The 26,986-nt window shown below is 52.8% G+C and overlaps 1 protein-coding gene across 2 annotated transcripts in view; it reads left to right on the top strand.

Annotated features, from left to right (window-relative positions):
* Caln1 (calneuron 1) overlaps positions 1-26,986 on the top strand; it is a 129,023-nt gene that overhangs the window by 14,619 nt on the left and 87,418 nt on the right. For both annotated transcript variants that reach the window (XM_070035601.1, XM_070035602.1), the window contains exon 2: positions 4,630-4,754. In XM_070035601.1, coding sequence (XP_069891702.1) covers positions 4,637-4,754 — 118 coding nt within the window. In that variant the 5' untranslated portion in view covers positions 4,630-4,636. The remainder of the gene's footprint in view (positions 1-4,629; positions 4,755-26,986) is intronic.

Genomic DNA, 26,986 nt, shown 5'->3' with positions numbered 1-26,986 from the left:
CTGGTCACAGGGTCCCCACACCCCTGGCTTTGGGGTCTCTGTCCTGCAGCTAGCTGTGGTCCAGGCTTCCAGGAGGGCATAGCTTCAGTTGTTAAACTCCTGTGAATGTCTCTGTAGAGATGAAATGGAGCGCGGCTCTGGGTGTAGAGAGTTCAGGAGAGCAAGTGTGCAGTTGTAACGCGTCTGTCAGCCACTGCCGGCAGAGCGGACAATTATACATGTATTATGTATAGGAAGGAATGTAAACATATGCTGTAGGTAATCGTCTTTTTATAGTTCTGATTATGCTCTACATATCATTTTACAGCCCGGCCTTACAAACGCAATGCAGGAATGGAGTAGCACAAATCAGTGTAAGTGGATGCAAATAAGTCAGGGCTGTGGGAACCCTGGCGTCTACATCCGAGGGAGCCGCCGCCGGGGGACAGGCAGCTGACCGAGTGTCATGCTCCGGGGATGGGGCCCGGCTCTGGCCTCTGCCGGCCATTGCATCTCCGTCTTGCCGGGCCAGGGTCGCTCGGCTCTTGGAGCCATCTTTCCCTGCTTTTATATGTGAGCCTTTGCATTCATGGCTGGCTGGAGGGAGTGCTAAAGTCTTTCATTTCTTTCTTTCTTTCTTCTATTTTTTTGGTCGGTCGTGGGGCTTGAACTCTGGGCCTGGGCGCTGTCCCTCAGCTCTTCAGCTCAAGGTGAGTGCTCTACCACTTGAGCCACAGTGCCACTTCTGGTTTTCTGGTGGTTTATTGGCGATAAGAGTCTCATGGACTTTCCTGCCTGGGCTGGCTTTGAACCGGGATCCTCAGATCTCAGCCTCCTGAGTAGCTAGGCCTTGCTGTCTTTTGACCCCCCACTGTGAAGACCCCGCCTCCCTCCCTCCTCCCGTGGGAACTGTCTCCTCATCAGGGTCTTAGGACATGTGCTTTGTTCTCTTTGTAAAACTGATTTTTTGTTGTTGTTGTTCTAACGATTTCAAATTCCAACTGGAGGTTCATGCCTGTCATCCTAGCTCCACAGGGGGCTGAGATCTGGAGGCTCTTGGCTCAGTCTTGTCAGAAAAGTCTTTGAGATTCCATCTGCAAAATAACCAGCAAAAAAGCTGGGCTGGAGGCATAACTCAAGTGGTAAAGCACCAGGGGTGAGCATGGGTAGTGGATATGAGGCCCTGAGTTCAAACCCTGATACCACAAAAAAGGAAGAAAAGGAAGGAGGAAGGAAATGAGCCTGTGCGTGGGGATGCAATGTCTAGCTGGGGTGTGGACTGGCAGCCTTCATTTTGGGGTTTAAGACCTGGAAAGGGGAAAATGTTTTTCTGTGCAAATGCTGATGGAGAAAGGTCTGCCCTGGCCGCTGCCTGTCCATGGCAGGTCCTGCCCTGGCTCTTCTCACCTTGTCCACTCCAGCTCTTAGTGCCTGGGCTGGGCCATCCCAGACTTCTCTGCCCAGCCAGACCCTCCCTGTGTAGCTACCCGAGCTGAACTCTAGTCATCCAAATGGTAAAATCAGGAAGTGGCGCTGTGGCTCAAGTGGTAGAGCGCTCACCTTGAGCTGAAGAGCTGAGGGACAGCGCCCAAGCCTTGAGTTCAAGCCCCATGATCGACAAAAGAAAAAACAAATAACCAAATGGTGAAATCACTGCTGGCTGGGCACAGTGGCTCATGCCTGGAGCCCCAGTTGCTTTGGAGGTGGAGGTAGACATTAGGTCTGAGAGCATCTCAGGCAAACGTATGAAATGCTAGCTGAGAAACAACCTAAACAAATGACTAGAAGAGGGGGTCAGGTGTCGGGGGGCTTGCCTAATGTGTGCAGGGCCCTAAGTACCATCAAAACAGGCTGGGCCAGGCACCTGTGGCTCAGGCCTGTAATCCTAGCTACTCAGGAGGCTGAGATCTAAGGATTGCAGTTCAAAGCCAGCTCAGGCAAGGAAAGTCCACGGGACGCTGATCTTCAATTAACCACCAGAAAACTGAAAGTGGTGCTGTGGCTCAAATGGTAGAGCACTCAGGCCCAGAAAAAAAAACAAAAACAGGCTGGGGCCTTGAGTACCCCCAAAAGGAAAATACACATTCCAAAGATTTATCGTTGAAGTGTTCTTAAGCTCCCTTCATCCACACTCTGACAGGAGAATACTTTGCTGTTGATTATATATATATATATATATATATATATATATATATATATGTATATATATGTATATATATGTATATATATACATATATATATATATAGAGAGAGAGAGAGAGAGAGGTGTAAAATATTTTTATTTTGCATGTCCTGGGGCTTGAACTCGGTCTGGGCACTGAGCTTCTTTGGCTCAAGGTGAAACACTACTACTTGAGCCATAACACCACTTCCTTCCTGCTTTTTCTGAGTAGTTTACTGGAGCTAAGAATCTTGTGGACTTTCCTGACCAGGCTGGCTTTGAACCACAATCCTCAGATCTCACCTCAGATCTCAGCCTCCTGGATAGCTAAGATGACAGGCCAGGATGATTTCAGATTTTCAGGTTTCTCTTTTCTTGTTCTTTCTTATTTTTTTTTTTTTCCATTTTGTATACAATAGAAGTCTGCTGAGGGAAAGAGTAAGAATTATGTGTTGGACTTGACACATAATTGCTAAGTTGCTTTGAAGGGTTGCTTCACGGAGTATGGGTTCTATTATATGCTTGCCAGTGTTTGGTGGGGAGGGGAGGAAGGAAAGAAGGCAGGCAGGAAGGAAGGACATAAGGAAGAAGGAAGGAAGGAAGGAAGAGGGAGGAGAAATAATAGATAGAGAAATGCTGATTCCCCCCTTCCCATCTCTCAGGGTCTTGATATGCTGCACAGGCCTGGCTTGACCTCGCAGCTCTCCGCCTACTTTTAAGTGCTGGGACTACAGGCGTGTACCTCCATGCCTGTGTAACAGACTCTCTCTTTTTTAAAAAACCTTTTTCTTTGGTTGGTTATGAAGCCAAGTATTGTCTTTCACATTTTTTTTTTTTAGCTATTTTAGTTCTTTCCAGTTTTGTGAATTTTCTGTTCATGTCACTTTTAACCCTCCCTGTTACCCCTTTTATTTATGCTCTTTAGAGTAGCTAGAAGTTTATATTTTTATACTGGTGAGGTTACTTAGTCATTTCCTTTGAAATTTCTTTTTTTTTTAATTTGACTGTGTCAAGTGCGAAAGCTGGGTTGAATACACGCACACAGAGTCACTGTAGGTTTTGATTATTTAGTGGACATTTTTTTCCCCCCGCACTTGTTTATTTTTCCTTTATGCTTCTTGTAAGCAGTCTTGGCTTTGTTCCTGTCGGGCTTCTTTGGGCTGGATTCTGGGGTATTATTCCCACGTGGCGCGTGGAGGCCTGCCCTGCTCCCCTTCGTCCAGTGACAGTCTCGCTGGCAGATCCACAGTGGGGAGTGGGGCGCTGGCACCCTGCAGGCGGGTGTGGAATGGGGGCCTCGGCTGGGGGGGAAGGCACCGCATTGTCCCTGCACCTGGGCTGCTCTGTGAACCCAAGAAGTGGACACCCACCCTGCCATGCGGGCAGGGGTCCGCGCCTGTATGCCTGTTGTACTGGCGTGTGGTCCCGCGTGTCTGGCAGATGATAGCAACCAGCTTCCACCGCAGCCACACTCAGGAAATGGGCAAAAACCTGAAAAAAATGTTGCTCAAAGCCAGGCACCCCTAGCTCATGTCCATAATGACAGGCGCTCAGGAAGCTGAGATCTGGAGCATCACAGTTCAACGCCACCTCAGGCAGGAAAGTCTTTGAAACTCTGTCTCCAAAATAACCTGGAAAAGAATTGGTGTGGAGGCATGGCTCAAGTGGTAGCGGGCCAGCTGTGGGTAGAAACCACCCAGCAAGAGCAAGAGGTCCTGAGTTCAAGCCCTGGGCTCAACCTCCAGTACTGGCTGTGGTGTGGAGAGTGTGGCCAGCGTGTGGCCGGCCCGGCGGGGCCGTGGCTCTGGTCACTGGGCGGGAGGAGGGTGTTGTTGGCATCTGACACAGATGCCATTTTAACAAAGACTGGAAGAAAACAACTGCTTTTTAAAAGGAACTTGAGCTTTGGAAAGACCTGTTTTGCAAATGGCTGTGCTATTGGAGCTGTTTCCACCTGATGTGATTTTTGCCGCAAAAAGAAACGACAAAGTGCTGTGATCGCAACGTCAGAGCTGAGAAATTAGGAAATCTGAGACCAGAAATTTGCCAAACTGCTTAAGAAACTTCCAAGGGAAGAGACTGATTTTTTATTTTTAATCACATTGGCTTTTTAGTTATTTTTCAGGTAGGGTCGTGCGTTTCTTTTTTAGCCATGCTGGCCTTGAAGTCCCTGTCCTCCCGGATTACAGGTCCATGGAGGGGTGAGGGGAGGGAGCCTGGGACTCTTCCGGACCTCTGCCCCAGGGTGGGGAGACCACCCCTTCCCGTGCTGCCTCCTCCCTTCCCAAGCTGTGGACACAGGGCAGAAGGTCCCAGTGGGGGGCGGGGGGACTGCCTGAGGCTCGGGTGGCAGCAGGGGGTACGTGGGGGACAAGTGGAATCATGGGAGTGTGCATGAAGCGGGTCCTGGGGCGGAACACAGGGCAGGAAGGAAGGGGCGGGGAGCAGGTGAGTGGCCTGGTGTGAGTGATCCTGTGCTGTCCCCGCAGGGAGAAGATGCCCTTCCACCACGTGACCGCCGGCCTACTGTACAAGGGGAATTACCTCAACCGCTCACTCTCGGCGGGCAGCGACAGCGAGCAGTTGGCCAACATCTCCGTGGAGGAGCTCGATGGTGAGAGGCAGCTCCCCACCCAGCGCGGCCTTGGGGCTGGGGACCCGAGGGAGAGGCCTGGGCTCCAGGCACCCCGTGGAGGTGTGGCTGTGGGAAGAGCTCAGATAATGGCAAAATGACTTCTTTGTGTGGACCGGTGGACCTGCAGTGGGAGCGCTCCATTTTCCTTGGATACGAGTAGTCTTGAAATGTGCCATCGCATGTCGGTGGTGTACCCCTGTAATCTCCACACTCAGGGAGCTGAGGCTGGAGGACCGGGGAGTCCCAGGCCACCAGGGCCCACCCACCAGACTGCCTGTCCACAGTGTGCTGTCTGTCTGCCAGCTGGCTGGGTCTTTACCACCGGGGACAGGGAGGGGGAGGGGGACCCTCCTGTGTCCCCACTCATGTGGGCACCCTCTTCTATGAGCCATCTCTTGATTTGCCCCTGGCGCTTTCAAGCTGCCCAGACAGAAGGCAATGGCTGCCAGGTATTTTGGATGCTGCTCCCAGTGGAGCTCAGGTGTTCAGAGTGATGGGGGTGGGGTGGGGTAGAAGTAAATGTGGGGACACCGTGTCAGAACTCCCCTAGGACAGCGTCCTGACAAAACAACGCCCTGATCAGAAAGCAGCATTCAAAAGAAGGAGGAACTAGGATCCAGGTTATCCATTCTGGACTCAGTTTCCTTAGTGATGTGTTTCTTGCACTTCAGAGTCACCTCCAGCATTGCCACGCGTTTGCCTTTAAGTGGCATGTTCCATACGGCCGTGGCTCTTCAATTTATGTATTTATGTTGAGACAGTCTTGGGATGTCGTTCTGGAATGCGCAATCTTTCTGCCTCAGCCTCCCAAGTGCTGGGATTACAGGCGTGCATCGGCATGCCTGCCTGCAGCTGTATTTTATACTTGCAGCTCCGTGTGTGTAACATCTCAGGAGGGTTCCCGGGGCTGCCAGAGGCAAACTGGCTTGGCCTCAGCAGGAAGTGAGGGGTCGGGGCAGGAAGGAGCCCAGACCCTAGGTGGCTTTGCCTCCTCTTGTCTGGCGTGCGTATCTGCCTTTTACAGCTTGTGCATTTACCGCAGCAGAGGATGCAGGATGCACGGATTGGCTGGGTCCAAGGAGAGACCAGGAGATGTTAGAGCTGCTGGGTGTGACCCTGGCAGGGGGCGTGGCTCAGTGGTTTGATTAACCATGCAGGGTGTGGCTCATCTTTAGGGGTGTGGCTTGGAGGCAGCTGTGGGGCTCATGATGGGCATGGCTGGCAAAGAGGGCTCACGGGAGGGGGTGTGGCAGGGCACATTGGTAGCCATGGGGCTCCTGTATGGGTGTGGCCAACCAACTGCTCATTAGCAGCAGGCGTGGCCCAGCATCAATGGGCGTGGCCAAAGAGGGGCGGGGCACATTGGGGTGGCTGGGGGGAGGCTGGTGAGTGGGGTTGTGGCCAAGTGGCAGGGGCAGAGCTCATTGGCAGTGGGCGTGGCCCAGTGATAGAGCAGTGCCCTAGCATGCACAGGGCTTGGGTTTGATCCCCAGCCCTGTGGGACAATCACGTGAGCTGGGCCTGGTGTGGACAGGTTTCCTGGGCCACTGCTGGTCACTGTGGCCTGGCCTAAGGGGGTGGCCAGCCTCTGGGCTCCGGGCTTTTCCCAGGTGGCAGGGTGCATGGTGCCCTGGAGCATAGGCCTGAAGGCCTGCCTATGGCCCTCCCCTGGGGCTGTGACAAATCTCCCAGGCCAGCAGGGAAGTCAGAGGCAGGTGGAGGGTGAGCCCTGCCCAGCTTCTCGGTACCCTGACCTGTCTGGGAGGCCCACCACAGACCATCGAGATGGGGGGGGCCCAGGTCCCCACCCGATGAGCATGCAGTCTTCAGCTTCAGTCCTCCTGTCAGCACCTCTAGAGTAGCCGGGATTATAGGCCTGTGTCACCATGGCAAGCTCCTGTTTTTGTTTTTGTTTTTGGTAGTCCTGGGGTTTGAGGCCAGGGTCTTGCCCTTGAGCCACACCTCCAACACAGTTGAGATGGGGTCTTGCTAAGTTTTTTTGCCTGTAACTTTGATTCTGCCATCTCCATCTCCCAGGAGGTGGGATTACAGGAGTGCTCCACCACACTCAGCCCCAAGGGGGTCCATTTTGAGGAGACTGCTGGCTGGATCTCACCCTTGCACCCTGACCCCTGTGGCCCCTCCGGCTGGCGTCCGTGGGTTGTGGGGCTCCCTCTGGACATGCAGGCTGCTGGCGGCCTGAGGCAGGCAGGCAGGGTGAACCTTTCAGCCAGGACAAGTGGGAGGGATCCAGTGTCCCCCCCTCCTCCTCCCCCAGATCAGGCTTGGCCTGGTGAGAAAAGCTGGCACTCAGAGACAGAGGCTGACTGGTAGAGATGAGTCTGTCCTTCAGAAGGAAAACTTCATTTCTGAGCCTGGAGAGGGGGTGTTTATTTCCCTTCAGGAGATTCATTCTCCTTATTTATTGATATTGCTGAGGTGAACACTGAGTTATGACTGCTTCTGCTGTGTTGCAAGCACCCTGGGGCTCCGGGACAGTCTGGCTTTAGAGTGGCAGGCGGGGGTTGAAGGCGGGGGCTTAGCTCTGCCTGCCTGGGGTCAGCCGAGGGGGCAAGAGCACAGGGTCCCCAAGGCAGTGGCTGCTGGTTTCTCTCAGGGGCGGCCAGACACTGAAGTTCTGCCCATCAGGGCCTTGCATGTCCTTAGAGGAGACAGGGAACGGCGAGCTGGGCATGATGGCCGCTGCAGTGCTTTCGGCAGGTGCTGCCGGCATGGGGGGCGTGCTGAACACCATTCTCCTAGCCGACTGCCATGGGGCTTCAGAGCTGGTCATTTCTGCATCCCCCTGCCTGCACATCCCTTCCTACTCCTGTGGTCGCCTTCTGGACCTGTAATGAAATGCCTGAAGAGAGGAGGCCGCGGGCTTCCGGAATGTAGGGGCTTAGTCCAGGGAGCCTCTCACATGGAGCTACCGCAGTGGCGGGAGCCCAGGGGAATGGGGAGGGGCTGGGTGTGGTAACAGCTGGCTCCCTGGGAACCCGCCAGGGGCCTGAGAGGGCTGCTGCTCCTCCTCAGAGCCATGCCCCACAGTGGGTCGGCCTCCCACCAGGTCCCAACTCTTAAAGCCACCACCCAGGTTTCCGTCCTCACTCAGGGAACAAGTCTCCCACACTCAAACTGTGTATCCATCCATCCAGCTATGTATCCACATCCACCCATTCATCCACCCACCAATCATCCACCCACCCACCCATCCAGCCATCCAGATATTCATCCACCCATCACCCATCCATCCATCAACCCACCCATCCATCTACCCATTCTTCCATCATCTTATCCATCCATCCATCCATCCATCAATGCATCTATCCATCACCCATCCATCCACCAACCTATTCATCCATCCATCAACCCACCTATCTGTCTACTCATCCTTCCATCATCCATCCATCCATCCATCCATCCAGATATTCATCTACCCCATCACCCATCCATCCATCCATCAACTCACCTATCTGTCTACCCATCCTTCCATCATCCATCCATCCATCCAGCTATGTACCCACCCATCACCCATCCACCCACCCACCCACCTATCCATCTTTCCATCATCCATCCATCCATCCATCCAGCTATGCATCCACCCATCACCCATCCACCCACCCACCTATCCATCTATCTATCATCCATCCATCCATCACCCATCCATCCACCCACCCACCCATCCATTCATCCATCCATCCATCACTCATCCATCTATCCACCCATCCATTCATGCATCCACTAATCAATCCAGGTATACATCCATCCATCCATCCATTCTCCATCCATCCATCCATCCATCCATCCATCCATCCATCCATCCATCCATCCATCCATCCTTCCATTCGTCATCATTCATCTATCACCCAGCTATTGTCCATTGTCTGTCCACCATCTATTCATCCACTCATCATCCAACTGTCCACTCATCATCCAACTATCTATCATACTGTTCACCCATCATTCATCCATCAACCATCTATCCATTTAAGGAATGTTTCCTCAAGTGTTTCATGTAGAAGAGGAAAATTAAGAAAAACAATATTCATTGCTTGTCCCAAGTCTATCCAAGGAATTTATGCAGATACAAAATGTGTTAGCAATCCCTTCCCTCCTCTCCTCCCCTCCCCTTCTCCTTCCTTCCCTACTTTGGCCCAGGCTATTCTTGAACTTGGATCCTCCTATTTTTGCCTCCTAACTAGCTGGGATTCAGGCATGCACCACCACACCTAGCCCCTATTAACAGTATCTTGCACTTTCAGAGTGTGTCATATGGGATTTTATTAGATCTATAGGCTATATAAAAATAGTTTTCTCGATTATTTAAAAAATGTTGGGGGGCTGGGAAGGTGGTAGAGCGCTTGCCTTGCATGCCTGAGGCCCTGGGTTCGATTCCTCAGCACCACATAAGCAAAAAGAAAAAAGCCGGAAGTGGCGCTGTGGCTCAAGTGGTCGAGTGCTGGCCTTGAGCTGAAGAGATGAGGGACAGCACCCAGGCCCAGCGTTCAGGCCCCACGACCGGACCCCCCCCCCCCAAAAAAAATGTTGGAATGTGATCTTAAGTTTCCCTCTACTCAAGTCCATTTATTTCCATTACTGTAGTGTTCTATTGTATATAAATGTACTTTATTTTTCTGTTCTGTTTTTTTCCTTTTTTGATTTTTCATGGTATTAGGGTTTGAACTTAAGGTCCTACACCTGCTAGGCAGGTTCTCTACCACTTGAGCCATGCCTTCCATCCTTTTTTAGTTATTTTTCAGGCAGATGTCACTTTCTTTGCCTAGGCCAGCCTTGGACTGTGATCCTCCTCCTTTACACCTCCTTGGTAGCTGGGCTTGCAGGTGGGCCTCGCCACACCCAGCATTTTTACTGCTTGTGTTGTGCTAGGATGGTCTTGATCTCCACCTCTGCCTTTGTCTTTAGCTAATTTTCACATAGAGTCTCACACTTTTTTTTTTCCCCAGGGCCAGCCTCTAATTATGACCCTTCTACTTACGTCCCCTGCACTGCTGAGATTACAGGCATGTTTCACTGAGCCCTGCCCTTGGATACGTGCACTGTTTTCCGTAGGAACTGTTGGGGCAGCCATGGTCTCCCGTGGCCCTCTCAGGCCCCTCCCTCTCCGTTTCCTCAAGATACAGTTCTTAATCTCTCCTCACCCATTGTTTCATTGAGAACAGCGTGCCTGCAGTTTATGAAAATCTCTCCGTGTCGAGGCATAAATTAGGTATTTTTATTAAAGTCTTTTCCTCTAGGTTTTCCAGTGGGTAGGACTTTTTTTTTTTTTTTGCATAAGATGACCTTATTTATAACAATGTATATCTATATGGATACAATGTATACACACATATATCTGTAGATGTGTGTAAAATTCTATCTTTATTTTAAAAACTTATGTGGTTTGAAATACATAAACGTTTATATATTGAATATAAGGAGTATTTTTCTTTTCATGTAATGTATATATGTGTGCATATATATTTACATACACATATTTACATGCCTTCCATCTACTTAAAAAAAAAGGTTTTATAGCGTTTGTCTTTCTGTCTCCCTTCCATCAGAACACTCCTGCATGTACACATGTGTGTACACACATGTACACACACACACACACACACACACAGGCTTTTCCCATTCTCCCCACTTGTTGCTTGGCTCCTGTTTTATGATCTGGTCTCCATTTTTCTGTGGGGCTGGCCGGCCTGCCCACTCATGGAGACAGTGCTTTTCTTGGACCCCTGATTGCATTTTCCCACAGTATTTCCCCCTCTCGGGGCTGGATTCTGCAGGCCAGCGGCTTGGAGCTGGGATTTCCTGCCTGGCGGCCCTTGGTGCCCTGTGTGCTGTGTGCTGGTGCTGTGAGCCAGCTTGTCCTCAAGTGTCCTCATTGTCCCGGGGGAATGATGACCTTGCTCTAGTCTCTAGCCGAGTTACTGTTCCACCACTTTAACCATGTGCAGGTTCAGCATTGTGCTTTATTGGAGTTCTTTGAGTGGCGATGGTGGTGGGATTTGAACTCAGAGCCTTGTGCAAGGCGGGAACTCCAAAAGGCATCTTGCAGGATCCCGAGGGGTGGTGCTATGAGTGTCTGCTGGGTGCTTGGGGTGAGAGTTCTCCTGGGTCAGGTTGTTGGGGTTCAGTACCCCCACTCTCTGTTCCCAGTGCCAGAGCAGCTCTTCCCCGGCACCTCCCCTGTGTGAGTCCTTGGACCAGCCTGCTCCTGTTCCTTCCCTTTGTCTTCACTGAAACCGAGTTAAAGCTCATCCCCAGCACTTTACCTGTGCTCGGACATATTGAAGTCCAAAGCTGCCCACTGACCACCTGGGGCTGGCCTCATCTTGGGGCAAGGCTCAGGGCATCACCTGCAGCCTGTGGCCTCCATCCCTTCCACCGCCGCTGCTCTTCTTCGGGGCTGGCTGCTGCCTCAGTGGCCTCTCCTGCTCCTTGGTGACATGGGGTCGGGACGCACGGCTCCTGCTGCTACGCAGGCCTCCAGCACTGGCTCGCCCTGGGCTTCTTTCAGTGTGTTTTCCAGAGCAGATCTCATGCTGGCTTTCCCCCGGCTGTCCTTGAACCCTCGGTCTTCCACCCTCCTGTTTCTCAGTAGCTGGGGTTTAGGCCTGGTCTATTTGCCATTTCTTTCTCCCTTCCTCCTTCGTGGTTGCCAGAAAGGGCATGCTGGCTTCCCACTCCACAGACACAAGGCCTGTCACTCATGGACAGAGCTCGGTGAGAGGCAGGAGGGGGAGAGAGAAGCCACCTGCCACTTCCAGTTGAGCCCCACCCCTGGGGCTCAGTCACCCACCCCTCAGCCGAGGCCCGCCTTTGCCCCAGTGTCTCCCCAAGAACACCCCCACCCCCACCCCCCCGGTACTGTCTGTGAGCTGTCTGCACCAACACAAGGTTGTCATAGGGGTATAGAAAATCAATCTATATAGATGGATCTGTAATTTTGAAACCCCACAAGTTTGTCTTCTCTCTCTCTGTCTCTGATTCTGTCTCTGCCTATCTGCCTGCCCCTTCTCTGTCTCTCTGTCTCTGTCTCTGTCAGTTTCTGTTCGTCCCTTCTCTCTGTCCCTGTCTGTCTGTCTGTCTCTGCTGGTCTCTGTCCCTCCTCTCTGTCTGTCTGTATCTGTCTCTGTCTCTCTCACAGATACACACGTTATATTTGGAATTCAACTGTTGAAATGGGAAGGAGGCCACTGGGTGTGGCCCCGGGGACAGAGCCCTTGACAAAGTCCCTTGAGGCATACGCAGGGGCACTAAGGATGGGATCTACCTCCCCCATGGCCTCAGGACAGCATGCTCCTCCCCACCCCGTGTAGGCAGGACCTGGGACAACTGTGTCCCCCTACCCCTTGTATGCTCCCCTCCCCTGTGCAGGCCAGACCTAGGACAGCAGGTTCACCCCATGCAAGTGGGACCTGGGACAGAGTGGAGCTTGAATCTTCAAGCACCTGAAGATCACAGGTGTCAGCTCCTCCTTGGAGGTCAGGGGAACACATGCACAAATCTCCCTCTATGAGTAATGGATGGGGCCGGGTGGCAGCGCCCCTGGAATCTCAGCTCCTTAGGAAGCAGAGGTGGGAGGGTTAAGGGCCCCAGCCAGCCTGGATTAAAAGCCAAAGGGCTGGGCCACAACCTGATGGGGAGGGCTTGCCGGGCCCCGGGTTCAAACCTCAGTACTGTAACGAAAATCCACTGTACCCCATGATACTCGCCCCACAGACTGGAGAAGAGGTGATGGGGAGATGGCTCTTCCCAACTCTGAGTGTCAACTTGTTTGTTAAAGGGAAGTTTTTGGGTGATAGAGAAGAAAGTTCTCTCTCTCTCCCTGTCTCCCTCTCTCTCCCCCCGCCCCGCTATTCCCCTCCTTCCAGTTACTAAAATGAGCTGTACCAGAGTCATGGGGAATGCTGGCCAGGGGTGTGGCACCATTTGTGAGCTCAGGTGTGGGGTGGACTCCAGGCTGGTCCCTGTGATGGCGTCCATTTGTCAGGTACCTGCCTAGTACCAGGCCAGCCAGTCAGCCAGCTGGTCAGCTGGCCCCGTGGTGGGAGCCTCGGGGTGGCACACACGGCCAGCTGGGGGCACCGTGGAGCATGGCAGCGCTTGGTCAGCAGCCCCTCTGTAGCTGCAGGAGGCTGGCGAGCTTAGCCTGCGCCGTCTGGAGCCCAGGCATGGGTGGGGGGGGCATGTGGATGCCAGGGCCCAGGGCGCTGCTCCAAACTTGCATGGCCCCTTGTGGGTAGCCAGGGGCAGTTCACTAGCCAGCAGCTTTTGGAGCTGGGGAACTGAGCGCATCTGACTAACGGTAGTTTTATGGTAAGTCTTTCGAGGCCCATTGAGGGGTGCCATCTATTTCTAGGAAATGTGCCTTGGCCGGCTGCTGAGTCCTACTGTCAGACTTCTGGGTACCCTGAATATGCAAATGAAGGGATGCATTGTTTCAAGTTCTGAATCTCAGTGATGAGGTTGGCCCAGCCAGAGGGGTCATGTTCCAAACCAGGGCTATGAACCCTGGGTCTGTGTGCCCCGTGGAACTGTGCATCCTTTGTGTGTTCGTAGGTAGTATGTATATGTATGTGTGTGCATGTGCGTGCGTGGGGTGCAGCTGGGGGTTGAGACCCACTTTCTGGGCTTCCCCATGAACCACCTGCGGCTTATGCTTCCTGACCCTACTCCTCCTCCAGTTCCCTTGTCTGTGAGCTCTGGTCTTAGAAGGTTCTGGAAATGAGGACACTATTTAGGATTAAAGGTCGGTCCTACACCATCTTCCATGCCTGACCAGGGCTGGGCTGCTAACAGTTAAGGAGGAATTCTTCTCATGCAATGTCTTCTCTGAGGTACAGAGGTAATAAAACCTTCTATCTAATGTGACACTAATAATGTCCCCACAAGTGGCGAGTTCATGAGACATGCTCATCTCCTCAATATATCACGCTTTGAGCGACACTGATTTCCAGGAGGGCTCCTCCAGGGCAGGGGGAGCGACCGCGGACTGACCGGGGTCACAGATCTTTGCTCTGAGCTCATAAACAGACTCTGTCCCTTCGAGGAAAGCGCTGTCAAGGAGCGCCGTCTCCCCTGAGCCTCTTTCTGCTGACAGTACGCTTCTGGGCTCCAAAGCACTGCCAGCTCACTGCACGATCCGACTCTCCTCACAGAGGCCTCGCCAGGGCATGCGGGAGCTGGTCACAGGCCCCGCGGGAGGCGGGTGACAGAACAGGGCTGTGACTTGTGCGTTCTGCTGTTTCTTCACAGCCAGCACACGTCTGCTCACAGTCTCGCCAGCGCGTCCCCCCAAATTCGTCGATCCTGCCCTGCCAAAGTCTAAGCAAACAGCCCTGAGTATTTGAGACAGAGAGAGAGAGAGAGAGAGAGAGAGGGAGAAGGCAGCTGTGGAACTGACCTATCACCACACTGAGGAAGCTGATAAAAGTGCCACAACCAGCGAACGCTGGGCATCAGGCCAGGCACGCCGCCCAGTGCCACCGGCGTCTTGGGCAGTGTTGGTGTGATCTGCCTGTGGCGTAGCTGCTCAGTGGTCAGAGCCACTGAGGAGGGCAGTGGTGTATTTCTCCACATTGGTTGATGGGGAAGGTGTGGACTGGACACAGGGTGAGGCCTGGCTTCTAGATGCTGACAGGTCTGGCCGGCTGGAAGGAAGCCAGAGGAAACTGGCTCAGTGGGGAGAAAGCCAGGCATTCTTGTTGAGTGTGTTCACTGGGGCGAAATGCCCTGGGGTACATGTGGAGATTCTGAAGAGGCCATTGGGTGATCTAGACTTGGGATTCAGAGAGGACAGACACCTCACGCCCGCGTCCGGCTGCCCCTAGTGTAAACTCTCTGTGTGTGGCATCACAGCCAGTCAGGGAACGCATCAGTTACCCTGCGTTTCTGATCCACTCAGTCCTCCAGCAGCTGTGGGGACTCGAATGGTATGTGCCACACAGATGTGGCACAGCTGATAGCATTATTGAAGTGTAGTTGGTAGGACATGAAATCCACCTGTGTTAAATGTATAGTCAGTCACGGCTCAGAAATGTGGAACCGTGTACACAACATCCGAATCCAAACAGATTGGCAGAGGAGCAATTGAACTAATGCTGTAAGAGTGCCCATATCGGGCAGGGAAGGTGGCTCAGTGGTAGAGTGCTTGCCTTGTATGTATGACACCCTGGGTTCGGTTCCTCAGCACCATATAAGCAGAAAAAAAAAAGCCAGAGTTGGTGCTGTGGCTCAGGTGGTAGAGCACTAGCCTTGAGCTGCAGAGCTCACGGACAGTGCCCAGGCCCAGAGTTCAGGCCTCATGACCGACAAAAAAAGAGTGCCCACATGAGGAGTGGGTGCTGGCATGCATTACAGGAACCCGGGCCGGCATGCCGGGGGATGGGCGGTTGAGGAAAGCCCTCAGCTGACTCCCAAGCTGGTGTGATCAGAGAGGAAACAGACATCAGAGTCACAGCCAGCTCTTCTAGCGTGAGCCCACCTCTGGCTGAGTGACCATGGCAATGCCAGTAGACATGCCCACAATGGCCTGGCCCTTCCCTGTAGGGTTCACCCAGCGTTCTCAAACTCTTCCGAACCTGGAAACCTGAAATCTGACCTTGCAGCGTCAGCAGAGGTCCTGGGTCAAATCCTTATCAGGCTGATCAGAGACTTCCAATATGGCACCCATGGTGCAGCCCCGTGCCCCAGCTCTCCAAGCTTCATCTTCCTAGGGATGCAGAAGCCATGTCCTCTTCTTTGTGTTCATGGGCTCAGAAGACTTGGGTGCCAGTGACAACTTCTGTCCTGTCCTGTCCCAGGATGTGCTGGATGATGGAGTGTGACCTTGGATGGTGACCTTGGATGGCATGTGGGGGGGGAGGGGGACTGGGCTGGAGGTGGCATCTTCTGTAGGGTCCTCTCCTCTTCCTGCAGTTTCAGTAGGGAGGGGATTGGGAAGAAGGCCCCAGTGTGCAGGCTAGGCCTCAGTCTAGGCTGTATTCTGGGCACTCATGGGTATTGCTGTGTTGTGCAAGGTCAGAGTTGTCTCCATGTTGGAGACCAGGGAATTGTGGCTGGGAGGAGGAAGACCCAGCTTTGGGAAGAGTTTTCTGCTGCCGGTTCTTCCCCTTGCACCCTTTTACCTGGCAGAAAACACGTGTGGCTGTCGTTGGTACCTTTGGCGCCACGGAGGCTTGCTGAGGGTTCAGGAACAGCTGAGTCTGCTTTATCTGCAGAGAACACATGGAAGTGGAGAACACACAAGACGGGTGACATTTCATGGCCTCTCAGCGTAAATTCTATGAAGCCATAAGGCAGCCGCCAGGGCTGTTTTAAATAGAACGGGTGCTGACGGCAAGCCCTGGGCACCCACTGGCATGCTTTCAGAGCTCCTGCCTTGGGCCCAGTCACCTCTGTAGCCCTCAGCACCCACATGACTAAGATTCCACTTCTTTGGAAGTGGCCCCTTTGGGGAGCCCCCACCCCAAGATCAACCATCAGCATTGGAGAGTGGAGTGAGCTGGAAGAGGTACTAGAGGGTGACAGGACTCTGGCCACTGTCAGGCTCAGCGGTGGTGGCCTCTGCTGGGCTTCTGGAGCCTTCCCACTGACCTTCACCCTTGAGAAGGGTGGCAGCAGCGTTCTGTGTTTCTGCTGGTGGAGTCACAGGCGCCTCCCGGGTCCCTGAGTGTGCCCGGCCTCCCACGGGAGCATGTCCTGGGGCTTCTGGTCCTTGTGTGATGGCAGGTCCTTCCAGGCTCTGGCCTGTGCTCTACACAGCTGCTCCATCATCCCCAGCTTGTGAGCTAATTTCCCAGCCCCACCTGGGCTCTGGCATCTCTGGAGGGGGGAGGAAGGGGAGAAGAAGGGGAAGGGAGGGAAAAAGCAGGGGGAAGGAGGTTCCGAGCCTCTCTGGGCTTACTGCCACCCCCAGCGCCAGGGCACTGGAGTCTGCTGTCTGCCTGGAACACAGCTCTAGGCTGGGCGCAGCCTCCAAAGTGGCGGGTGAGCTGCCAGGGGCTGGGTGCTGCCGTCCACAATGGCTCCAGCCTCTCCCTGTCTCTTCAGCTTTGCTTTCCTCCAATCAACGTCACTGAAGTGTAATTTATTACAGCCCAATTAATGTGCACCAACTTGACAGTCTTGCACAGTTCCATCGACACCACCCCAAGCCCTGGCCCTCGCCATCCTACCCAGCTCCTGGCCCCGGGCTCCCGGTCCGCTTTCCGCTCGGTGGAACCGCCTCTCTGGTCTGTGGCTTTGCCTCTGGCTTGGCTGTGTAGAGAGCCTGGATGAAAACACGTGGCAAATGATCTGGAAAATTCTTCGATCTCCCACGGTTGTCATGTGGCCTCTGAGGTGAGGCGCACTCCTGGCTGTCGCTGGCATGGAGATCTCCCACATCAGCCAGCCAAGGTTTTCATCAGGGTGTGTGTGGGGTGTTTGCATGCAGGGTCCTGGGCCTATGGCAGGCAGCCCCCGTTTCCTGCGGAGTTCCCCTGATCAGAATTACATCACTGGCCGATGGAGTCCCCAGTGGCAGGAGGGCTGGGAGAGGCCAGTCCTGTGAGGACATGGCTAGGATGCCCTCCCGGGAAGGGCCAGCCTCAGACACTGCTGTGCCTGGGGGCTTTGCATTGTAACCAGACATGGCATGGCACAGTTGGCGGTCAGAGATCTTAGGACCTCACTTCTCCTGCCCTCCCTTCCACGCTCCTCCCTTCCCTTCTCCCCTGTTCTTTAGCTCAGGGCCTCACTCTTGCTGGTCGGGGTGGAGCTCTGCAGCTTCTTGTCCCCTCTCCCGTCAGGCACCACCGTCTCCCACAGGCCTGTGCGAGTGTTTGGTTCACATTTAGTACCTTCAGTGTTTTCTAATCTACTTGGAACATGGAGCAAGAGTAACAGACACATTAGGAAGCAAACTGATTAGAACGTGCTGGGGTGGAAAGTCGCGTGGCTCAGCTAGCTGTGACTGGATGGGCTCAGGGCTCCTCTCCTAATGTCTGATGTGAATAAATGTCGTCAGCTCATGTAAGTTTTTTCAAGTGCTTCCCACTGGTGCCTCAGCTATGTGAATTAGGATCTTTTTTAATAAAAAAACTTAAAGCAGGGCACTGGTGGCTCATACCTGTAATCCTAGTTACTCAGGAGGCTGAGATCTGAGGATCATGATTCAAAGCCAGCCAGTGCAGGAAAGTCTGTGAGATTCTTATCTCCAGTTAATCACCAGAATACTGGAAGTGGCGCTGTGGCTCAGTGGTAGAGCACTAGCCTTGAGCAAAAAAGCTAGGAACAGTATGCGCCTAGACCCTGAGTTCAAGCCCCAAGACTGGAAAACATTTTAAGTAAGAGAAGGCCAAAAATAGGAAAATGTCTATTTAGCAAGCAGACGGCTTGTGGGGAGACAGAGCCCTCCTATCAACAGATCCTCAAAGCCAGGAAGGAGAGGGGCCCTCCATGGACGCGCTGAGCTGAAACCCCTGCGCAACTCCTTCTCGTTAGTAATAAAGAGGTGGATGAATGTTTTGAAAAGGAGAGGGTCTGTCCATGTCAGTCCCTGCTGCAGGTGTGAAGTTTGAGTCTTACCCACATTCCCAGTGGGTCTATGGAGCCTTCTTTTACATCAAATTCAGTCTTTGACATTTCGTCCTGCATGCTGGTACCGGGCCGAGAAGGCAGAACTGCTCTATGGCGTTTGAATGACGGCGTGGACCAGATCATGCTGGCATGAGTCTGTCTGTGGACCGCTGTGCTAGGATTCGGACGCAGCAGCTCCCAGGTGGCCGGCTGGGACAGCACAGGCCGGGGTGGAGGCTGAGAGCCCCTGCCCTCCCAGACCCCAAAGCCAGCCTGCAGGAAGTGAAGCCAGGACGCCTTCACAAGACACATGTGTGTCCTCATGTTGTCAGCTCTGCTCTGGTGTTCAGGGAGTGGAACAAACATGGGATTGCAAGCGATGGAACCCAAAACACAAGCTCATCGGACAAGGCAGGAGGCAAGGTCTGAACTTGAGGAAGGGGTGGCGTGGAGGGTCCTATATGATGGAGACAGGACTGGCGCTTCAGGAGCCCTGGGTGATAGAGACTGGACTTGTGCTGCAGGGCCCCTCCGGGATGGAGACCGTGCTTGAGCAGCAGCCAGAATGTGCAGGACAGGGACAGAGTGAAGGCTGGGAAGGTAACAGGAAGGATCCGGCATGCACGTAATTTGTATTTTTGAAGGAGAACCAAAAACAAAACAACAGCTGTTGTGTTTCAAATCAACAACTGACAAAATCCCACTGGGCTTTTTTTGGGATGTGACACAAAAAAAAAATCCTCTACAGATGAAACTGAGCCGATTAAATCATTAAAACGAAAACAAGATTGAGAGTGAGCACTTGCTCTTTCAGATAGGAGCATTTACTTCGAAACTACACACACACACACATACACATTTACTTCGAAACTATACACACACACACACACACACACACACACACACACACACACACACACACACACACACACACACACACACACACACACACACACACACACACACACAGAGTTAAAATGGGAAGAGCAGGCCAGGCCCTGGTGGCTCACCCTTGCAATCCTAGCTCCAAACCAGCTGGGACAGACATATCTGCAAGACTCTTGTCTCCAATGAACCCACAAAAAGCTGAAAGTGGAGCTGTGGCTCATATGGTAGAGTGCCAGCCTTGAATGAAAAAGCTGAGGGACAGTGCCCAGGGTCTGAGTTCAAGCCCCAGTTCTGGCACCAAAGGAAAAAGAAGACTGTAAACCCCTGTGCCCTCTCAACACCCCCCCCCCCCCCCGCCCCGCATCATACATCATACATACGGGTAAGAAGTTTCTATGGTTAGTATAGAATGAGAAAGAAATTCAGTTAACACAATCAGGAAGATTTGTTAATACTTTAAGAGAAAATTGTCCATTTATTTCCCAGTGCTAACGGAAAATTAACTTGGACTTGTAAGAGTTCCATATAACATGTGAAATCAGAGACCAGTGAATTACACTGGAGAGCTTGGGCTTGTAAATGCTTTCCCAGCCGTAACTCTGAAGTGATAACTTACAGAGGAGAAAGCTCACAGATTTGATGTTATAAAATTTAAACCTTGAAAAAATCCAAACCATTGCAAAATTTGGAAATCTGGTGGTAAACTAAGATGAAATATTTCCCGTGTATTGTAAATGTTTATTTCCAATCCGGCAAGTATTTTTAGCAATTGGTAAAGACTCAACAAACCTGGGGTCGGGGAGCAAACAGGCTTTTTGTGCTCCTGGAACTCTGATCTTTCCTCTTCTACTATGCGGTGGCATTCCCATGTTTGCTAGAACTTTCTACCACAGAAAGAAACCACAATCCATCTGCCTTTTTTGATCCTTTTTCCTTTCTACATCATCATCATCATATCATCATCATCATCATCATCATCATCATCATCATCATCATCATCATCACTTCTTCTTTTGCTTCTTCTTCCCTAGATCCTTCAGTGATTCATTATTTCAACAAATATTTTGTCAAGTTATGTTTGTCTGAGAATCTTTTCCCATTAACCTCGATTTCCCCCCCACCCCAACTTGTTTGTTGTTTGTGCTTTGTTCAGTTCTTCTGGAACATTGATTACCCTATAGAGTCTTTTTTATTTTCTTTTTATTTATTATTATTTTAATTTTTTATAGTGGAGTCTTAAGGTTGTTTTTTTTGGTGACTCTCCCATTTCTGATTCCTGGCCTTCTTCATGTGCCCTCCTCCTCCTCCTCCTCCTCCTCCTCCTTCTCCTCCTTCTCCTCCTCCTCCTCCTCCTCCTCCTCCTCCTCCTCCTTCTCCTCCTCCTCCTCTTCCTCCTCCTCCTCCCCTTCTTCCCTCCCCTCCCCCCCTCCTCCCCCCCTCCTCTTCCCCCCCCCTCCTCTCTTCGTCACCCATGGGGCCCTGTGTCACAGGCCTGCCTCATCTGCAGTGTACACTTGAACGCTCTCGTTTCTTGCGCCTCTCCCATGCTCAGCTCCGTCTCCGGCTCTGTCTCCTTTTCCCCTGCTGTTCTCTTGCTGTGACTTCACTCCAGTGTCATGGATTCCCTAGGTTCCTGCTTTGTCTCCAGCCAGCTCTTCCTTGCGACCTGGGATGAGGCAGGTCTGTCCTGCAGCCATCTTCGCTGTGACCAGGGGCCGGGCCGCCGGCCACCCTGGGCGCTTGGTGACCGCGATCCACTCTCCTTCTCAGGGCATGATGGATGGTGCTCCAGATTTAGGCCTGGGTTCTGGCTGGCTCTTACTTCCTCTAACGCTGCTTCCTCTTCGTTATCCCCCTCTTCCTCGTCCTCCCTGCCCCTCCCTCCCTCCCTCCCTCTGTAAACCCTCACAGCACTTTGAAACCAGTCGTCCTTTCTCCCTGCAGCTTCTGGTTGGGTTTGCTTTGCCCTTTGGCCATCTCATCTGTCCAGTTTGCTGCCCACTTGCTTAGTTTAGAGGCTGAATTGTAACCCTGACAGAGCCTCAGGCTCTCCCATTTTAACCTGCCCCTCCTCCCTCTGTGTGTCCGTGGGGCATCCTGGCTTCAGGGACCGGGCCAGGTGGCCCGGGTGCCACCTCCATGCAGGTGGCAGGAGCTCACGGTCGCTGTCTCCATGGAGCGCACAGGGCAGATGCTGGGCCTGGGAGCCATTCTCTCTGTGGCCCAATTTTGGTAGTAAATTCAGTGGTTACGTTGCATTTTTAGGTTGGTCGCAGGCTATAAATGCACTGGAGAATTCGTGGGAGGGGGTTATTTTGAGCTGGCGTGGGCTGGGGAGGGAGGGACAGGAGGGTGGGCGCGGCGGAGAGGCCTGAGCGATGTGTGATGCGAGGAAATCCGGTGCGGGACGCGCTGGTGGGGATGAAGGGATGAGCCTTCCTTGAAAAATGTCTTCCTATTTTAGGAGAAAGCCTGGCACGGCTTGATAACGGCCACGATGTTATCTAATCTCAGGTAATAAATAAAGCCAGGTACCTGTGATCCTCTACGAGAATTCAAATGTCAGATCCATTATGTGGAAAGCAGAGGAAGCCGAGGGAGCGGCGTCTTTATGAACTCCATCTCTGGCATCTGGCACAGATGCCATCTCTGGCGTCTGGAGGAGGGCCCCTGCTGGTTGGCACTGGCCACACGCCGAGCTCTGGCTGGCCTAGGAAGTTGCTCAGGTGCAGGCTTCTGGGGTTCACATGCAGGCAGGTGCTGGCATTACAGGTGCGTCACTGAGAAGCCATGGCTGTTTTTAAAGTAATTTCAGAAGAAATTGTTTCCGGTTTTGAAAGGCCATGGGAAATAAAAATATATTTTGTATCTCCGGGCAGAACTGTGCGTGCTCTCTATGAAGAGAGGGTGAGACTTTCCCACTTCAGAGCCCACGACCTTCGGCAAGGCTCCACGACACACCAGTCAGAGTATATTGATTAGGTATATTGATTATGCAAATCATATGAAATCCCTCAATTCAGAAACTCTACAGGTCACACTCCCCAGCATTTTAAGAAACAAGCCTACCGTGCAATAATGGAAATTCTAAATAGCGGGAAAATGTGGAGGAAAACAAATTATATAAGATGAAAAAAAATTAGGTCAATTCACAAGTTCACACAAAAATTATCTGGAGGTAATTCAATAGATTTAAATACTTTCATTATTAAAGAGGAAATAAAGTATTCATTCCACTAAATAAATAGCTTGCCAAAGATTCGATCATCTTAAGGAATAAAAATTGTATCCCTCCCCCTTACCCCCCCACCCTGCATCTTGTCTTAAGTCTGCTGGAAAGACAAGGTCAGGAGTGGACCAGGTCATTATATTAAGAGTAGAGAAAAAAGTGAAAATCATCTCAACCCATAGCAAAACAATTTATTACAATTGATCGCCTATTTCTGACCAAGATCAAGATGTCATAAATCTCGCAGGACCAAGACCTCTTGAAACCAGAGTGCATGTGTTCAGCCCACAGAGAAACAAGATCCTTTTCTGTAAAACCAGCAGCGATGAAAAAACACCCATGTCCCTAGGAGTTTGAAATTCTGGCCCACAACGCGATGGCACAGGGTGTACTGGGCCCCCAGGTATCTGTGATGATGAGGCGTCCCGCTCCAACCCGGATGCCCGCTCACCCCAGCTCCCACCCCGGGTGCTTGCTTACCCCTCTGGAGCTGTCAGTCCCCAAGCTGACCTATCTTGGGGTGCATCCTGTCTTACCTTCAGCCCTGATCATGGACAGCAGCACAGTGCCCCACCTCCTTACACAACCCAGGCCCAGAAGCCCAGAGGACCAGCCTGGCGGGGCGGGGGGGGCATGGCGGGGAGGGGGGGCGCTTGGTCTCCCTTCTGAGATCAGTGCTTCTGTCTCTGTCTGTCTGTCTGTCTCTGTCTTTGTCTATCTCTCTATCTCTGTGTCCACCTGTTGGGCTGTCTCTCAATCTCTTTGTCTCTGTTGGTCTGACTCTGTCTCTCTGCTTCTGTCTGTATCTCTATCTCTGTCATTTTCTCTATGTCCATTGGTCTGTCTCTCTGACTCTGTTTCTGCCTCTGTCTGTTTGTGTCTCTGTCTCTGTGTCCATCTGTCTTTCTCTCTCTGTCTCTGTCTGTCTCTCTGTATCCATCTGTCTGTCTTTGTCTTTGTTAGTCTGTCTCTGTCTCTGCCTCTGTCTCTGTGTGGGGGTGGGGATGCCAGGATCTCTAGGAGGTAGGCTTCTGTCTGTCAGGCCCTCAGAGCTTGCCCATCCGTTCCTGTGTTGATCCTTTGATCAGCTTCTGTCCCAGAGGCAACTGTGACCCTAAGGTTCCTGCCCCCTGCCTGGAGAGGCTGTTGAGACCTTTCCCTGGCCAGGCCCAAGGTCATGGTGGCCATGCTGTGGCATTTGTACTGCTGCAGGGGCAGAGCCAGCCCTGGGAGGGAGGGGTGGGGCTGGGGAGGGGGTGGGAGGTGCTCCGGGCTGCAGGGGCTCTGTGGTAGCTCTAGCCTGGTAAAGTATTACTGGATGAAGTCTTGAAGAAGTGGGATCATGACTCTCATGCAGATATAAAATGAACATGTGGCAAAGATTTTATATAAGTCATCAATTGAGCTGGCCAGGAAAATGGCCAGGAAAATCTTGTTCAGGACAAGCCCAAGGATTGCAAAGGGACCTGTGAAGAGGGTGGTGTGCAGGGATGAGGAGGAGCAGGAGGAGGGGGAGAGGGAGGGGGAGGGTGTTGGACTCCTCCCCCCTCCCTGGGGCACAGCTAATCCACATCTGTGTGGGCAAAACTCCCTGTGTTCTGTTGGGCTCCCTGGAAGTGCCAGGCTGTATAATGTGTCGAAGGCTTGTGATGACCCAGAAAAGTCTGTGGGAGAGACATGGAGACATGGAGAAACTTTTCCATTGGCTTCAGAGTTTCAGCCCCCAGATGCACGCTGGCAGTGACCACCATGGTGACACGCCGTTCTTGCATTTCCTGAGTGTGAGGCAATTATGGTCTTCTACTGAATCCCCGCTAATTGGTCCACGTCCTGTCCTCCTGAGTCTCCTCCCGGCCCCTCTCTCAGGTGTGGCCCAGCCCAGCTCCTCTCCTCTCGACATCAGCTCTTGCCTCGATTGCCCATCTGAAGGAGTGTATGGGTTTGCTACTTGCCCTCTGCCGTGCACGTGTCTCCTCCTGCTGCTGTACACAGCACATCACCATCCACACTTAACACGCGCCCTTGCTCTGAAAGTCAGAACTCACGCGTGGATCACTGAGCTCTTCCTCCCAGACTGTCCAGCAAGAGTCTGTGCCCTGTCCTCACTGGGGGTGTTCCTTGGCTGTGCCTGGCCTCCTCCCTCTCCTCTTGTCTGGAATGGCACGCCTTCCTGCAGTCAGGCCCCGCTGCCCACGGCCTCCATGCCAGGACTCCTAACACGGGCATCATGTTTGTCACCTGAGGTGGCTCAGGCTGCCTTAGAGCTGCATGCGTGGCCCGCGGACACTCCGTGTTCGGAAGGTCACTGCTGTGCCCACCACCCCTGCTGCCCTCTCCCTGCTCATCCTGGCTTTCCAAGACAGCTCCCTGTACACGCTCTGCTCTTGGATTTTCTCCACCTCCGTGGGCCACGGCTCCTCCTCCTGGAATTATATTAGTCTTTTCCTATGGCCACCCTTGGCCTCCTCCGGCGAATGGCTCTGCCTCAATGTGTCTTAGTGGGATCTCTTTCTGTGGACACGTTACCAGAGGGAAGCAGAGTCACGGAGGCAGCGTAGACAGTGCTGGTGGTGGGTACTGAGACATCTTTGCTGTGCACATGGGGAAACTGAGGTAGTCACTTCAGCCCACACAGGCTTCAGGCTTCAGCCAGCACAGACCTGTAAGATGATGGCCCCAAAGATATCCATCTGACCTGTTTGGGTCCCGACGGACATGTTCTGGGGCTTTGGGGCCTCCTGCTGGCTGAGCCCCCACCCTCCCCCGAGTTCTCCCCGAGCCAGAATTGCAAGGTCAGGATTGAATGATCATTTTCCCCTGGGTCCTGCTGTAGACCCATAAAAAGATTTCACTGGGGGAGAAGCTAGTCAGCTTTCCTCTGCTCCAGGGTATGCTGGTTGCTAGGCAACCCAGGCCTCAAATTCGGGAATCTTTTTTAAACTAAGGAAAAATCATTTTGATTAGCGTGCATTAATTAGGCATATTAACGGCTGTCCGTGTGAGATTCCGACGCATGTGCAGGGAGTGGGAGCGGGGCCCACGCCCCACGGGCGGGAATACAGGAGGCCTCAGGGCCCTTGCCCCTCCTCACATGCACACATTCTGAAACCCCAGCCCCTTCCAACGAGCCTCCTCCCGGCCTGGTTTCTGCAGATACGCGCGGCAGTGACTGTTGATCAGTTTGCATTCTGACCCAGCCCCACGGACTGCATGGCAGCCTTTCCCTAGTTACTATGCTCAGAGTCCTCCGCATCCTCTCTGATTCTCTCCCCCCCTCTCTCCCTCTCCCTCCCCTCTCTTTCTCCTTCCCTTCCTCCCTCTCCCCCTCCCTCTGTCTCTGTCTCTCTCTGACTTCTATTTCACTCACTAAGTTTTATGAATTGAATTTTTTAAAACTGTGGTTGTACTAGGCTTTGAACTCAGGGTCTTGCATTTGCTAGGGTGGTGTTCTACCGCTTGAGTGGTGACACCAGCCCTTTTTGTTTTAGTTATTTTCTCAGATAAGGCCTGGTGTTTTTGCCGAGGACTGGACTTGGCCTGTGACCCTCCTGCCTAGATCTCCTGTGCAGTGAACTTACAGGCAGACGCAACCATATCTAGCTTATTTATTGAGATGGGGGAGGTTCTCACTTTTAAATTTCTTTTTTTTGCCTTGTATGAGAGATCTCCCAACTGAGATCCCCCGCACGACTTCCTCCTTAGCAGGTGGGATTACAGGCATGTCCGGCCATGCCCCATTGAATTTGAACTTGGAACATGCCATGTCAGCCTCCTTTCCTACAGATTCAAGGGAACCTTCTAGGCCTCAGATTTTATTTGTTTTTTTTTTCATGTGGACTACAGTAGACTTCAGGCTCACCTGTGCCTCTCCCTTTCAGTCCATTTGCTCCCTCTCTTTCCCTGCCTTCCCGAGTCTATCTTTTCAAACTTAGATGGGGCCATGTGACTCTTGTGGCTTCCCTGTGGTCTAAGGACGGCATGGAGCCTTCCTTGGTGGCTCTGGTGCCTTCCTCCCCCTCTTCTGACCACACAGAGCCCACCATCCCCGTCAGGTTGGTGCGGCATCTTGCTTGCTTAGCGGTAACTGGCCTCCCTGTGTAGAATGTCTTTGTTTTCCTCTCCTCGCGCTGATGATGTGGCTCTGCTCTGCCCCCGACCTCCGTGTTCCCTCAGTCTGGTGAGGATGGCGCTGTGATGTATCGCCTTGAGGACACGTTCCCCCGTCAGTGGTGTGCATGCGTGCGGGGGCTGCCACATGAGATCTGGGTGCCCTGTGTGCCCCGTGGTGGCACACAGGAATATTGGGGTGTGGCCTAGGTGAAGACCTTGTTTGCACCAGGCATGAACGGTCAGCTGACCCTTGGGCCGGCCGGGGGAGGGGGGCGGAAGGGAGGCCGAGGAGGGCTCTTCATCCCGAGAGGTCCGGGTGTTAGGTGTGGCTGTGTGCAGGACAGGCATTTTCCTGTGCACTGGGGTGTCAGGTGAGGTAAGGCCTCTCCCAAGTGCTTCAAAATGCTGC

The sequence above is a fragment of the Dipodomys merriami genome, unplaced genomic scaffold (genome assembly GCF_024711535.1).
Source record: "Dipodomys merriami isolate MVZ:Mamm:240054 unplaced genomic scaffold, mDipMer1.0.p SCAF_26, whole genome shotgun sequence".
In the NCBI taxonomy this organism is placed as follows: domain Eukaryota; kingdom Metazoa; phylum Chordata; class Mammalia; order Rodentia; family Heteromyidae; genus Dipodomys; species Dipodomys merriami.
The sequence above is the reverse complement of the archived record's forward strand: the minus strand, read 5'-3'. Positions and strand labels throughout refer to the sequence as shown.